General features: G+C 39.5%; 1 protein-coding gene across 4 annotated transcripts in view; it reads left to right on the top strand.

Moving 5' to 3' along the window:
- Nucleotides 1-16,410, top strand: part of myo3b (myosin IIIB) — a 110,289-nt gene that overhangs the window by 72,806 nt on the left and 21,073 nt on the right. For all 4 annotated transcript variants that reach the window (XM_084725169.1, XM_084725168.1, XM_084725166.1 and 1 more), the window contains 6 exons: nucleotides 1,974-2,085; nucleotides 2,230-2,392; nucleotides 2,820-2,900; nucleotides 5,664-5,760; nucleotides 8,263-8,317; nucleotides 9,229-9,352. In XM_084725169.1, coding sequence (XP_084581295.1) covers nucleotides 1,974-2,085; nucleotides 2,230-2,392; nucleotides 2,820-2,900; nucleotides 5,664-5,760; nucleotides 8,263-8,317; nucleotides 9,229-9,352 — 632 coding nt within the window. The remainder of the gene's footprint in view (nucleotides 1-1,973; nucleotides 2,086-2,229; nucleotides 2,393-2,819; nucleotides 2,901-5,663; nucleotides 5,761-8,262; nucleotides 8,318-9,228; nucleotides 9,353-16,410) is intronic.

The following is a 16,410-nucleotide window of genomic DNA, read 5'->3' as shown; positions in this document are numbered from 1 at the left end:
TGAGTGATCCTCAGTTTTTTTTTCCAGACTTTAAGAAATGGATGGAATCTTTGTTAAAAATTATGTCATATGAACAAAAGCGAGAATCACTGATGAAGGTGAGAACTTTAAGAAGTCATGTGACCACCTTTTTGCTCATAGCGTTGCTTGGACACTGTGCTGTGGTTGTTAAATTATTATTGTTATTATGGTGGCCTTTGGATATCTTACTGTCCATTAATAATATCGTCTGTTTGTGTATATCTTAATAAACAAAAACTTTAATTACAAAAGCAACATTGTGTGAGAGAGCTCAGACCAGAGCGAGCCTGATGTCATTGAAAGCAAAGCAAGAAATATCGCGTGCAACTGAACGCACCCTGTGAAGCAGAGCTGAGCGTCACAGCGTGCCACTGTTTTATAGATCAACTCTTGAAAAGTGATCCCTCATTTTATGATCTGAACACTTGATTACACCTTGTTTGATGTGATGAGTAAAAGTCACATTCCTTTGCACTTAAAAGCCATTTAAGCTTAAAATTACTTTAAATATACAGTATTAAAATGTTTTCATTGCTGTATAACCTTAAAAGTAGACCTTTTGAATCATTAAATGTAACACAGTTCTCTTTGTACTGTCTCAACTAATGCATTGGTTCCCAACTTGGGGTTCAGGACCCCCTTAAAGGGCGCCGGAAATCCCCAAGACTTTGTCTACTCTGAGGTTGTCAAAATCAGATTTGCACATGTAAACTAATTTCAGGGTTCATATTAATTTTCTAAAGTCAAATTCAGGCTCTTTTCAAGCATTTCCAGCACCTTACTGCTGTGGTAAGTAACATATTTATATACAAAGTGATTATTTCACCTCTTCATCACATTAAGTCAGATGTTGTGGTGTTATTATCAACAAAAAATATGTTTTTTGATACAAATTAAAGGAAAACATAACAAAGTTATATGTTTCAAAATGTGTTACCTGTCTGTAAGTAGACTTGGCTTCCTGTTAGACTTTTTTTGTACATTTTCCTTAATCTATGGCATTAATAAGATATAAAACACGTTTTTTCTCATCTCAAGTTTTTCTCGTTTTCTTTTTTCTCTTTTTTTCTGAATTTAAGTTTAACTTTAAATTTCTCTATCCAGTTAATGGCTCTTCCAGACAAAACAATGTGAAATAAGGTACAATTAATGCCATTTCTAGACTATTGATTAATTATCAAACAGTACGTGTTTAATTGGTTAAATTCTTATTGGCAATCTATCAATAAATTATTAATTATTACCTTCCTATAGAATATGGCTCAGCAAACAGCTGACATTTTATTTCTTTATCTAAAAATCTAACTAACCAATTAATTCAGGCAGCAATTTTTTATGAAAGTAATGTGGTTACAGTTTCAACTTCATCCAAAATCCAAACACTTTTCAAACCCTGGAAACATTAAAATTCAAGTTTTCTCAAGGATTTCCAGCACCTGTAACGCTCCTCCAAGGAAGAAGTTTTGGCACCACTGACCTAATGTGGAAAGAGTGAAAATCTGTTCAAGTACTGTTACATTACTGGAATATTATTCAACTACAAGTAAAACTGCTGGTGTTAAAAAATAATCTAGTGAAAGTATAAAGTATTCCTCTCAAGAGCTGTTTGTAAGTATTAGTTAATTCTTAACTATTGATGTTTAGTGCATTATCAGTGGCAGACATTTACTTAAAAGGGGTTTCTGTTTTTCCAGAACTTTAGTCAAAGTTGCACCCAACTCATGCACTGTTCTGCAAAGTTGTCATAATCATCATTTTAATTCAAATTGTAGGCTTAATCAGTACCGAATTAATGTGCATTAATGCATACTTGCGAAAGAGGAAAAACAGACAACAGAAAAAATACTCATGTTCAATTACAGTAAAGTGAGTAGCTGCAATTTGTTACTTAACCCCTGCTAACTATATGTGATCACGTTTTTCATTGTTTTCCCCTTTGCCTCCTCTCACAGATATTACTACCTTGCATTTCGGGCTCACCAGATGCCTGAGACCAGCAAAGAGAACGTGGTCGCCATACTGGAGCGGGCCAAACTGCAAGACTGGGTGCTGGGGACAACAAAGGTAATGTGATTATTATGCCAAAAATATGATATAAAGTATGCTTGTACAATACATTTTACCCATCATGAGTATAACATGTTCTAAAAACACAAAAACTAGACTGTGATAGTGGTATATTCTGACCCGAGCTGATCATCCTGTCAGGTTTTTCTGAGGTACTACCATGTGGAGCAGCTGAACCTGCTGCTGAGGGAGGTTATTGCTCGGGTGGTGGTGATGCAAGCTTACACTAAAGGCTGGCTGGGCGCCCGACGTTACCGAAAAGAGAAGGAGAAGAGAAGCCGCGGGGCCATCATTATCCAGTCAGGTACGCTGTTATCAATCAACAGTAAACAGAAGGAATTATTCAAACTTGAGTCCAAAAAAAAAAAGCAAATGTACATGAAGATTCTGATGTATTCTTTTATTTTATTCCTTTTAATGATGAAACAGGTGCAAATTTGTTGTGAATGTGACCGTTGGTTTCTTAATGACCTCCAGTCTATTATGTGGCGGCGAGTCTTCATAAAAGAGATGAGTTTGATAACCACAGCTTGACCTACGAGGGTTAAGAGCAATGCTTCAGAGCAGACAATAAGACCTCAGAGAGTTCAAAGGGATCCATCCTCTGCCACCTGGTTTAGCAGTGTTTTGAAGTGGGATCTTGTGTAGTATGTGCAGTCTATTTTGTTTCACAGAGGCAGGTCAGCAATCTCGCACACACACACACACACTCTCTCTTTCTCTTTCTCCAGCCTGGAGGGGCTATGTTGCTCGGCAGAACCTGAAGCAAATAAAAAAGGAGCGGGACGAGGCCGCTACCCGCATTCAGTCAGGTAAAGAAATGTTTTTATTTTTCCCCTTAAGTTCTTCGTATGTTCAAGAGCAGGCCTCTGGAATTTCTCATGTAGTCCCGTGTCCTGCGCCACTTTTTCATGCATTTTCTAAAGGGGGGGAAAAAAAGGGACAAAGGCCTGAAAACCTTACATCTTTGTGAAACACCTTTTTGATCTCAATGAGTGGCCTACGAAACAGTAATAATTAATTAATAATGCATAAAGAAAAGCTTTTGAAAGTTTGGGCAGCATTTGGTCCCCATGTTTCAGAAGAACAGTGCATACTGAGATCCTTTTTTTCCTTTCATCTCTTTCCCAGTAAAGGCAAGAGAGGGGCTTATCCCTTCTGTTTCCTCACGACTTCCTCTCTCAAATTCCTGGCCTATTACACAGCTCTCACATACCAGAAACAAGATGCCTTTTTATACTGTCAACCTTTTCATCTGAAATGTAAATTAATTCTTACTCAGTGTGCCTTGACGAAGATCAAAGTGGGCACATTAACCTTCCTGGGTCCCCCCCCTCCTCCTCCTCCTTGGAGCCTCTCACTGGAGGACAAGGGAGGGTGCCAAAAGGGGCAGGAGAGAGGAGGGCAGGGGGAGGAGATTTGGCATTGTTTCCCCCAGCTCTCCTAAGGGCTGCCCTCATCTGGCACATGGAGCATCTCAGCCGCCTGCACACCTTGTGTAAATGTCCTCTATTAAAACCCTTGTAAATAACGCTGCAGAATGGGTAAACATGGTTTTGGTGTGAGGAAAGCCTCTCTGTCGCCACCGTCTTTCTCTTTGCAGGGATGTGTTTGTGTGTGGCCGCCGGGGTTCAGGGGGGGAGAACCTGAACCTGACATAAGTGGGGCCTCAGCCCCCCGGCGGAGCACTCCAGCACATTCACATTGTGTGTTCTCCGCAGCTTATAGCCTTTGAGGTGGGCTGCATTTGCATTCTGAAAATAAACAGATGCCTTTCAAATGTATGAGCCTGGTGGCTTCTCAGATCTCAGCGGGGCCTGGGGGACATGCTCACCATCGATCAGATTAGACCATGCAAAATAGAACCACGGCTCAACAATGTACTTGAGCTTTCTTTTCCTGCGCATATAATTTTACAAGAAAAACACAAAGCCAGTTGATGGAGTAAGTCAGCAGGCTCCGTTTACCATCCATCTGAGCGCAGTATGTCTCAATAATCACATGATTTTTTCCCACCGCTGCACTGCACACATTTCACTTCCTCCAAGAAATGCAGAGTTTTTAATAAAAGGCTGAAAAGGTACACAGAGATGTCATTATCTGTATCTGTTCAAACAAAATCATCTGTGTCTCTATTCGGACAGAATACAAGAAGTGAGCATGGTTTGTACCAGAAGTCATGTTAAATCGGGCAGATGTTTTATTTATTTATTTATTTTCTAACATTCATTGGTAATGCGATTGTTTTGCTGACAAAACATCGAGTTGATTTAATATTGGCTTATAAATAATTATATTTAAACACCCTCACACTGTACTTGTCATCTCTTGTTATTTTTATTTCTAACTAAACTAAGTTTTTCAAACTGAACCTTTCAACCACCACCCATTTAACTGGGGAAAAATGAGCAATGACACACTGAAAAAATGTTTTGTACATTTTAATATTTGGTTTTGCTTCAAAATAGAAACTCTTTACAGTAACAGTATTAAATTAAACCTTAAGTTTTTTTAGAATAATGTTAATGTCATGTCAGTTACGTTGCATCCATGTTTCTCGATGTATTAATCTAAACTGCAGTTCACAATACTAGAATATTATACATATATAATAATATTCAAAGATGTAAGGGATGTAAAGGATAATGTACAGTGAGCAGGTTATTATTGGGTGATGCAGGAAGGGTCTTGATTCTCTTGAATTGTCCTGAAGAGGTTTATTTCACTATAATGACCTGCTTACTATACATTTTCCAGCCTAATGTATGACTATTTACAAAAAATCAATAATTTGACCTTAGAATACTGGCCAATCTGAATTAACAAAGCCATGGAATAAATTATACTAAAATTATTCTATTAAAATTAAGTATTTGTGTAAAAATGTACTTAGATATAAGTAAACAGTTGTCCTTTCAATCTTACTGCACTACTGTGCTGGTTTATTTCCCCCCAAATGTTGATGAGCAACTTGGGGTTGAAGAAATATCTTTTTCCATTATTTGTGCTTTCCGAGACTGTACAAGTTCTTCAAGGAAATGTTGTGAATTGTGTTAACTGCTACGATAACTGCTTCAGTGGGCTGTATGCAGGGTTGTGTAGTAATCAGATTATACAAAATAAGTAACTGTAATCAGCCCAAATTACATTTGAACAATGTTTAATTAGATTCAAGAAGTACTTGTTTATTTTTCTGACAGTTTTTAAAATGAGCAAACTCTTTTTTCATCATAACTAATGCTTTATTAACTCCCTACTCCAAAAAAGAACCCTTTGTAAAAATGCATTTTATTTGTATTGAAAATGTTTTGAGACGTTTCCAAAGAAAAAAGGATGTTTGGGTTTTTGTAGCTGCATGTCTGATTGAAATAAAATGCAAAAGTGATACAAAAGTATCAAGATTAGCATTTTCGTTTACTTACTTACTTGTTACTTACTTGCACTTTGTTTTCAGTCACTTTCAAAGTAATCTGACTACACCCTGTCTATATGCATGTTGTTTAAATGATAACAGAGGGAGAACCATGTTTTTCTGACCATGTGTGAGCAAAGCCTGACATTCATATCCTGTGCAGCTTACAGGGGCCATCGGGTGCGTCGGGACCACGGACCCCAGAGGCACAGATGTCACCCTGAGGCTGCAGGAAAGACCACCAAGGAGGAGCATGCAGGGTGAGCCTTGACATCTCTTGTCCTTTATGGTCTGTTCTCACTGAAAGAATATTTTCCTGTGGTTTGCTTTTTGTCATTTCTTTATTGTTTCTTTTAACAGCGCAGACAATAGGCTCCAAATATGAGCCTAAATGAGACCACCATTAGAGACGGCTTATTGAGCAAGAGGTCTCGCATACCTGTCACTCATATTGAGCCCTGCTGGACGGGCTCCTCTTTGCCCTGTAATGTACTGTTGTTTCAAGCACAAGGGAAAGCTCCTCCCTAAGCACCTCCTCTCTCAGTTTTATAAACGTAATAAATATCTTTCCACCAAGATAGCACACTTGTCTGACCACAAATGGGGTTGGGCGCTGCACTGGTCTCCAGATGTACGAGCTGAAGACTTTGTGTTTATTCAGCATATGGGCAGGCCGGTCATTAAGAAAGTATGTGCTAAGCAGGAGAGCAGCCACTGACTGAACAGCAGCACACGTGGTGTCAATGGGAGCTTTTCGCTCTGTGTTTAGCTTCTCTTTGCACCACAACTGACACGTATCGGTTATTAAAAAATCCCTAATGTTATTTTCAGAGGTGGCAAGAGTACACACATTTTTTTTTACTCAAGTAGAAGTACAGATACTTGAGTACAAAAAGACTGGTAAAAGTAGAAGTATGATTCTTTATTCAAGTAAAAGTGAAAAAGTTCAGGCTCTGAAATGTACTCAAGGAATAACATTTAAATAATAGTCCTACGAAGGACAATTTAACCAGCTGTTTCTGTCCAAAGCTAACTGCGTGCTAAACTTTTGCAAAATAAAAATAATCAATAATTCTCCTCAAATGCCGTAACACTAAAGTAACAAACCTCTTTTGAAAATGTAAGAAGTAGAAAGTACAGATATTTGTGTTAAAATATCAAGAGTAAAAGTAAAAAGTTTATGGATTACATGTAACGGGATTATGTAATTAAGATACAAAAAACGGTATCTGCATTCGATTACAGTTACAGAAAAAAGACATAATCAAATTACAAGTTACATTTAGTAAAAAAGGGAATTATTAGCAAGAATTCAATTTCATAATAAATTTTGCATTTTGCTAACGTTAGCTACACAGACCAGCCACTAACATTAGCTTCACAGACCAACCACCAACATTAGCGACATAGACCAATGGCTAATGTTACCTACACAGACCAGCCGCTAACATTAGCTACACAGACCAACTGCTAATATTAGCTACACAGACCACTGCTAATGTTAGCCACACAGAACAACTGCTAATGTAATGTTAGCTACATAGACCAATTGCTAACATTAGCTACATAGACCTACCGCTAATTTTAGCTAAACAGACCAACTGCTAATATTAACTACATTGACCAACTGCTATTATTAGCTACACAGACCACGGCTAACGTTAGCTACACAGAACAACTGCTAACACTGGATACACAGGCAAGCCTGTAACATTAGCCATATAGAAATCCAGTGAGCTAGCTAACCTGTCAATATGAACTGCTACTATTACAACTACTACTACTGAAAAATATTTTGGGGCTGTAGGTGGTGGTGCTGGTGACCAGGATGGTGTGTGGTTAAAAACACTGGCCCCAGACTAAGTTTATGGCAATTCACCATTTTTGGTTTTAAGGTAATCCAAAAGTAGTGGACAGTATTCAACTTGTTACTCTAATTTTGTGATACTTGGTTTAGGTTACTGATTACATTTTTAACAAGTAATAAGTAATTACACCAGAATACATTTTGCATTATGGTTATTTGAATGTACAGTAGCTCTAAAATAGAACGCAAGAAATTGACAAATATGTGTTTCCTATCAGTTTCACATTTTAAACCAATTCACACGTGTCAGAAATCTCAAATCTTGGGTGACTTTTGGTCAAGGCTGTGCGTCTCTCTGCAGACTCAAACTCCAAAATACTAGATTTACACATCTGAAAATGTTATGCTTGTTGTATACTCGAACCGAGCAGAGCCTCATCTGGGATTTTTCTCTCTCCGTGTTTACAATCATATTCCTTGGTGAGAAAAACTTCAAACCTCCACTTAACAATTCTGTTTAATCAGTGTTGGAGTCTCTCCATATAGATTTATTTTGACATGATTTGGCCCATTTTCCTCCTGTAAGATCTATGTTCTCACCTACATGCTGTTCTTTTCCCTTTTGATATCCCTCCTCTCTGCCACGCATGAATTCGGTGTTTGCATCCAAACAGCAGAGCCTCCAGTTGCATCACCAAGTCCAAACTGGATGAGATTTTGTTTTTCTAGACTCGGAGCATGACTGCGACTGGCATGCAGCATTGTGTTTGCAGATGTCACGTCTTTCGGTGTTTGTTTTTTTTTAAATAATGCAACAGAACACAGAAACATATCCCTGTCTCGCTCTCTGCAAATTGCATAATCATAAACCAGAGCTGTTTTTTTTCTGTTAAACAAGGAGACAAATCATTTTGTTATGTTCATTTTAGTAATAAAATGCTTCTTGCTTTCACAGGTCTAATGGCCCAAAGAGAAAAGAGGCACATACAGATCACATACAGAGTGGCAATGTAAGTAACAGAATATCAATGAGCATTTTTTTCTTACGCCTGACTTTAGCCGTGTATGTAAAAACGCTGCTCCTCAACAAAGCAGCTTTAACCCAGATTATTCTTTGGGAATTTTTTGAGTCCTTGAGACAAAAGAGTTCTCTTGCTCCAACCTCCATCTCAGCGGAGAAGACAGGGTGGTACGGGAGCGAGAGAATCAAAAGGCTGGAAATTCACGGCTGAGAATAAATGCTCGCTCTTCCCTGAGGTGATTTGTCTTTGCGCTCCTCTTTCTACAGATGTTAGACCCCTTTTTTAGTAAAGACCTGAGGTTCTTTGGTAGCACTTTGATATCCTGCTCGGATTCAATATGTGAAATAGAAGAGCCACTCCGTGACTTGGAGCACATCACAGTCTTTGAAGTCTGATCCAATTTTTGCTGCTCACCATTTGATGTTGAAAGGATGAAATGAGGAAAATGTACAGTTTTTGCCAGTAACTCTGCTGAGCATATGTAAGATTAAAAAAGCAAAATCCTTTGGAGGATGTACTTAGAAATGTTAAGCAGATTAATACTTTCCTATAGCTCTTTTATTCAAAGATAAAATTAAATATGAGAGGAAGTCTGTATGAGCTGTTTTTTACCCGCACAATTAAGTCAGTGTGGTGCTGTTTGCTAGGAGGTAGGGCTAGTAAAGGGGGATATGCAATTGCATTAGCATTTGATTAACATTGCAAAGCACATTAATGGGTTTGAGTTATATGAGTGCCAAATTGTAAATTGTAAATAAATGAATACAGCGTCTACATGACTAAATTGAAAAAAAAAAAAAAAGCACATTACAGGGCTTGCTTTAACTTGTGTCTATTTATCCGCTCGCTTTCATTGACATTGCTCTTCTGGGTGTGTTTTTTACGCCTCCTCTTTCAAGGTTGGCCTCGACAGCCGAGACAGACAAGTGAAAGACATCAAGAGAGACAAAGGCAGAGCAGAAGACAGTGTAACGAAGCCTTGCAGGGAGACAGCCAGGCTGCGAGACATGCAGTGTAAACAAGGTAAGCCCGAGCACAGAGCTGGCGGGTGCAGGTAATTACACAAAGAGACAGGAGAAATCCCGCTTTAATGGATAAAGTGCCATTTTTAATACGGGGCCCCTTTCAACCTTTCATCCCAGCCAATCCTCTGCTGCCATTCTTTGTTGACAGCGAAAAGAGAGACGCATTATGGGTGATCATTTCTGCGGTATTTTAATAACCCAGGTCAGCTCATCATAAACGTCTCGTGGCAAGTGGGGGGGCTTTTCGAAGTGGCATGAGCACTTCAAAGCTTTCGTTCTCCCGCACGGCGAGCCCTTCACTAAGGATCTCATCAATGACTCTAATAGACCTGCACAGTAACGGTGACAAGAAAATACACAAACCCTGATTTGTTGAACATATGTTTGGTTTGCTTTTTGCCCCGGGCGATGAATTACATTAATTCCCGCTGCCTGGAAGGCTGAGTGGGTGGCTGTGCAGGGGGCCTCCGATTACGGCCGTCACCACTGGGGTAGCCTGGGTAATGGGTGCCCGGCCCTTCATTAATGTTATTAGAGGGGTATGAGGTAAGAGACGGAGGTGAAATAGCATTTAGCGGCGTGGCTGAGAGATTACGGGGATTAGACATGATAATGTAACACAGACAGGACTCTCTAGCGGGCCCGGGATTAGTGTCAGCACGCCACAGCAGGTCTGGGTTAGATAGCGGCTAATTCGGTAATGCTGCATACAGGTGACCCCCGCTCCCAGGCATCACTGCTGTTGAAGGGAGGCAGTGTTTGATGAATTTATAATGTCAGAGTGATTATGGAGGGAAACGCTGCAGTGAAAATCAGTGTGAGAGCATTGTATGTTTTGTCCTGCGTCACCAGACATTTTCTAACACATAGTTTTGAAATATAATCTGAATTGCTTTCTTGTTTTTGTGGTTTCTTTGAAGTTTGAAACCCAAAAACTGAAGATGACAATATAAGATGTCTCATTTTATGTCTGAAAGACACATTCCTTTGCACTTATGATCCCTTTGAGCTTAAAATTATTTGTAATATACACTATTTCAATGTTTTCATTGCTGTTTGACCTTAAAAGTGGGGCTTTTGAACCATGAAATGTAGCATAATGCTCTGCTTTGTACTGTATCACCGAATGGACTAATCATCAATGGTGGAAAATCTATACCCAAGTACTGTTACTATTATTAGTTACTTTTTATCCACTGATGTTTAATTCATTATAAATAGTAGTCGTTCAATAAAAGGGGTTTCTGTTTCTCCAAATATCCAGTCTAAATTACTCCCACCTCCTGCTCTGTTCTGCTCAGTGGTCACGCTCACCTCTCCAAATCTGAGCCGGCTGCTGCAATTTTTAGTTTTCGTCAGTATGTCACAGTTTTCATTGGACTGTTTAGCCTTACTGGCTACAAAAAAATGTGGATGAAAGGACTGGATATTAAATTAAATTGTAGGCCTACTCAGTAACTAACTATGATTTTAAAAGTAAGCATAATGCGTACTCAAAAGCTACTGCAAGGAACTTTCATATTGTGTTGATTTTGGAGGCTCCTGTGGGCAAAAGTGGTAGTGTTTCCACCGTAATAACCACAAAATAGAACTTCAAAAACAAAATTATCCAAAGAAAAATCTCCTCCTCCTTACTTTTAACTGGCTAATGTACTACTCACTGAAACTTTTTCCTGGGAAAACGTAAGCACAGCCTTGTTTCATCTGATTTCAGGGAGAATTTGACCCGATGGCAGCCATCAAGAACAACTACAGTCTAATTAACTTATGTAGGTCATATAGAGACAGTGGTATTAAATTAAGACTGTTTCATAACCAGTAAAACTGCAGACTGTAAAAAAAAATACTAATGAAAGTACCGGTACCCCAAAATACCTTAATTACGGTAATTTGAGTAGTTGTAATGAGTTATTTCCCTCCCTGCTAACCCTCAACCTTTTCAGCCTGTGACCCCTCTCTACAGGCTGTGAGTTAAGAGCTGCTCAAATTGTTTAATTTCGCTGAGTTTTAGAGGCATGGAGATGTCAAAGTATCCAGTTTTGACAGGAAGAGAAGCAAAAGTATGAAAAAAGTCAGAAAAATTAACATCATTTTTCTCTCATATCCCTTTGATCATAACTGCCAAAAGTCTCCATCCTGAAATAATTGCAGTCAGTTGAATTCAAGAGAATTTAAACCTCTTTTAGGCTGAAATTAACTTTTTTTTACACAAGAATATTCTAGAAATGAGCAGTGTCGAGCAAGTCACAGTTTCTAGTTACTTCTCTAAAAAGTAATTGAATTGCGTTACCAACTATTGCATTATAAACGTAATTAGTTACTAGGGAAAGTAATTTTTGTGTTGTTTATGAACGCACAAATAACTAGATTATTTTAGTGTAGATATTTTCATTTATTGCACCTATATTAGTTTGGTGGAGTAGCTGTATTATTATAGTGACAACTGTCAAATTCCTATTTCTCGTTGTACCCATTATCACTGATCGGAGTTATTAGTACTCTCAACCACCAGGAGGCAGCAAGGACTAGCGTCCACCTGTAAGCTACATTTTTATTGTCTGTTGTTTAAACAGAGGTCAGAATTTAATACATAATTATATGACAAACTGTTTATATGATACTATGATGGTTAATCTGTATATTATTTTCTGAATTATTAGTCGTTTGGTCTATAAAATGTCAGAAAATGGTGAAAAACGTCGGATTAGTGTTTCCCAAAGCCCAAGATGACGAGAATTTCGCCATTTTTTTCTTGAAAAATTAGTCAGACTGATTACTCTATTATGAAAATAGTTGGACATTAATTTGATAATCAATTCAGAATCAATTAATCGTTGCAGCTCTAGTCTAGTTACTGCCAACTTGAAACAAGTTGATTTATGCTGGAAAAATGTGGAAATGTTTTCAATACACTGACATCTGTTTCACTTGTTTTAAGCTTTAAGAACTCAACTTACAAGTAGAAGTTGCTCGATACGAAGTGATCAGTTATGTTGGGGACCTTTTTGGGGGCCCCGCCCTCAAGCTGGGAACCACTAACTTAATTCAACCTAAATTTTTTAAAGTTAATCTCATTGCCGTTGTTTATTGCATTAAGTCAAAAAGTCTTCTTTTTGTTATTAGGTAAAATGAAGGGTCTCTCTGCTGACTGAATCAGCCTTGGGTGTATGAATAATAATGTTTGATATCTGACAGTTCAGTTATATTCTATTTAAATGTCCTGACAAGAAAAAAAATCTTTTTCTCTTCCGCCATGGGCTTTGCTAGCACTTAACTTATTGTGTGGCGAGCACACAGATTTTCAGGTATTCATCGCTGCCCCTTTTCCTGCCTCGTTTATGTTCCGAGGTCTGCTTGTGGCTCCGGCTTCTTTCAGGAAACCCCATTTGAATATGATGAGGGAGGCCACGGTGGCTCAGGCACCCAGGGCACACTTTGATCCCCGCAGATCTGAGGGCCTTTTTTTTTTTTTCCTGCCGAGGTTGAGCGAGTCATGGAAGCCTTGCCCTGCCAGATGTTTGGAGACCAGGCTCCTTCCTGTGTCTCATCCTGCTGTCGCCTCTGGTGATCGCGTCGGTTCTCTCGGGCTGGAGCTCGACCTGGAGTGTTTCAGGACACCAGTGGAGAAAAACAGAAAATTAGCCATGGAAATCGAATTAGCCCACCCCTCCAGACACTCGCGCACACACTCCACACCCTGCTCCCATTAATGCCAAAACACCGGGGCATGACCTGGAACCTCTCAGTGTGTTTGACGGACGTTGGGTCTTTTCTAAGTGATTTAACAAAGCCTAGTGTTGCGAGTGACGCGCTCAGCACACTTTTTTCTTTCATGTGTGAAGCAAAGCAGGCCAGGGAGCGAGATGATAGATGTCTGTTTCACTGTACACACTCTTAGAAATAAGGGTTCTTCCTGAAGGGCTGAGGTTCTACCCAGGACCATTTGCTTCGGAAAAGAACCCTTTTTTGAAGAAAGGGTTTGTAAAGGGTTAGATTAAGGGTTCTACTAAGACCCCTGTTCATCCACAGAACCCTTTTTAGAAGAAAGTGTTCTTCAAAGATTGCTGAAATCCTTGAAGAACTCTTTCATTAAGGATTCTTTGTACCATAATAAAAGCTTGCTCCGTAGAACCCCCTTGATGGGTTCTAGATAAATCTCTTGGGATATAAAAAAGTTCTCGGTAGAAGCTCCTAAATGAGTTATAGATAAAACCCTTGAAAATCTGTGGAATATACGAAAAGTTCTAGGTGTAAACCCCTGAATGTGTTCTAGATACAGTCCTTAGAATCTAAAAAGGTTCTTAGTAGAACCTTCTTGGCGGGGATAAAAAAAAGGTTCTTGGTAGAAGCCCCTAAATGAGTTCTGGACAAAATCCTTGAAAACCCTTGGAATAGACGAAATGTTCTTGGTAGAAAGGAACAATGATCTTGGTAGAACCCGATTGGTGAGTTATAGATGAAACACATGAAATATAAAAAGGTTCTAGATCCTCTTGAGTGTGTTCTAGATAAAATACAAAAAGGTTCCTGGTAGGAACCCCTTGATGGGTTCTAGATAAAACCCTTGCAAAATAAAAAAAAGTTCTTGGTAGAACCCCCTTGGTGTGTTCTTGATAAAAACCCATAGAACATATAAAGGTTCTCTCCAGAACCTCCTGGGTGGATTCTTGTTGGCACCATTAGAAGGTGGAAAGGTTCTGGATACAACCTACATAGAGAGTTCTGGTTGGAACCATTAGATCATAGATGGGTTCTCTGTAGAACCTCTCATCAGGGGTTCTGGGTGGAACCTTCATTGATGGTTCTAGGTATAAATCTCTATGTTGGGTTCTAGGTAGAGCTCTCTAAAAGGGTTCCAAGATTAACCTTCATAAAAGGCTCTACCAGGAACCAAAAAACGGCTCTCCTATGGGGACAAGCCAAAGAGCCCTTTATGGTTCTAGTTAGCACCTTTATTTCTAAGGGTGTATCTGACACCAGGCGAGGCAACTATTCTGACTCTTTAGCAGAAATACCCGCAGTGTTGCATTTTATGGTGGGAAGAAGCATTAAAGCACTTTGTACTCCAGGCGCTCTCAGATGTTTGCACGCACAAACCTTTGATTTCTCCATGTTTTTGTCAGTGCAGAAGTTACACGTGCACGCCGTAGTCATGTAAGCTGCGCTCTCAAGACGGTGTCACCTCTCGTCACCTGTCTCCCGAGCCTGAATATTAATACAACATGTTTGGAAATGAGTCACAGAGGCGTGTGCAGAGAGAAAGCCTTTGCTAGCAAGCAGCAGATATGATCAGAGTGCTGCTTATGCTCCTCAGCGTGGTAAACAGGATGGTGCTGAGGATCAGTCAGAGCTGACTTTATGGTTTATGAAAGCTGAGCTACTTATGTTAACAGGCTTTTTGAAGATTATAGTTGTGGTAAACATACATGTCAAGAGAGAGACAGTGATAAAGTGGAGCCACAACACAGAGACCAATTACCTCTGTGCCTCAGAAGATAGTTAACCTGCTCTTTTGAAGGGATGAGAAAAGAGAAAAATGAAAAGGGTGCGAAGAATACTTGAAGTTCATGTGGACTTATTGGTTATAGTTACGTCCCCTCAGTGCATAACATGGTGTAGTCAATAAGAATTGATTTTGTTTGTCGCCCGGAGCTCTCTCTTCGCTTTATAGCTGCAGCTGGGAGAGCTCATTGGAAATGTGGACGCTGTTTTACCCACACTGAGGTCAAACCTCACCAGTACATCTCACTTTCCTCTCTTCTCGCTCCCTCCCTCAGCTCTTAAACGTCTTCCCACATGTCCTCCCACAATGTTTTGCAGCCACCAGGTGCTGCTCCACAACCCACCACCACCACCACCACAGCATCACCATATCTACATGCATCTGCCAGACAAATGATCCACCCTCTCCGTGTTCTCTAGACAAATACGCTCCCACCCTCTCGCTGTCTCTCAGCCCTTTTGATTGATCTGTCTGTCTCCGCGTATCGCAGCGTCTCAACCGGATGCCTTCAGTTTTAGGCAAATTACAGGCTCGACGTAGCGGCAGCAGAGATTTGGAAGGGATAGGAAAGACTCAACTTAACGGAAGGAGTTGCCTCTGTCTGACGCTACCTACGTAATCCTCTTAATGTCAGTGGGAGTAGTTAACAGGATGTACTTCCAAACTACTCATCATCACAATTCCAACAGAATAATCTCCTCAGACGTAAAATCAAGGTGGAAAATGATGCTCCAAGTTCTCTGTAATTTCACATGGATTGACTCATTTGATGTAGTTTAACAAAGTTTTTCTTATTAGTTTGTTATTGTTATTGATTAAAAACTGGTACATATAGTTAAATAAATCATATTTTATCTAATAAAATAACTAGGGATCACAGCGATCAGCTTAATGCCATTCATTTGCATATTTAATCTATTTTTGGCCTGGTTTTTTTCTTGTCATTCATGTCTCCCTCCTCACTTCTTACTTTCTACTCATCCTGCTAGGTCACAGCTATAAAATACACACATTATGTCTCTGACAAGTGATTGACTTCCACAAAGTTCAGAGATTTTTTTTTTCCTCCGTGCAAACATTTCTTTTGGAGTCAAAGTTCCAAATCTGCTGTCAGGGGGAAATGATTGATTTCAGTGTGAAAAATTGGTTGTAAGTAACAACATCCTCTGCTTGCATTAGTGAAAACAGATGCAGGAACTACACTTTTTCAGCATTATCTGGAGGACCTGACCAGTTTGTCTTATAATTTAAAGCACATGAGTTGCTATTTAAGTATGATGTCCAAAATGACAAGAGCGGTAATAAATCTCAGAAGCCTTGAAAAGTTCTGGAAATCCTCTTCGACTTCAGATGATCTGTTTGGAGTCTTTGTTTGCAACTGAGGAATAATGTCTGTTTTTAGTGTGCACACATGCATGCATGTGTGCGTCTGTGTGTGTGTGTGTGTGTGAAGAGAGCGGTTGTGAGGTAAAGAGAGGGGTCTGGGTTGCACATGCCTCATTTAGACATCAAAGGCCGCTGCTGATGATTTTTCCTTATAATCCATGCCTTTT

Source organism: Lutjanus erythropterus, chromosome 8, assembly GCF_056507025.1.
Source record: "Lutjanus erythropterus isolate fLutEry1 chromosome 8, fLutEry1.hap2, whole genome shotgun sequence".
Taxonomy (NCBI): Eukaryota; Metazoa; Chordata; class Actinopteri; order Lutjaniformes; family Lutjanidae; genus Lutjanus; species Lutjanus erythropterus.
Note: the sequence above shows the minus strand (reverse complement) of the source record. Positions and strands in the feature narration are given on the sequence as shown.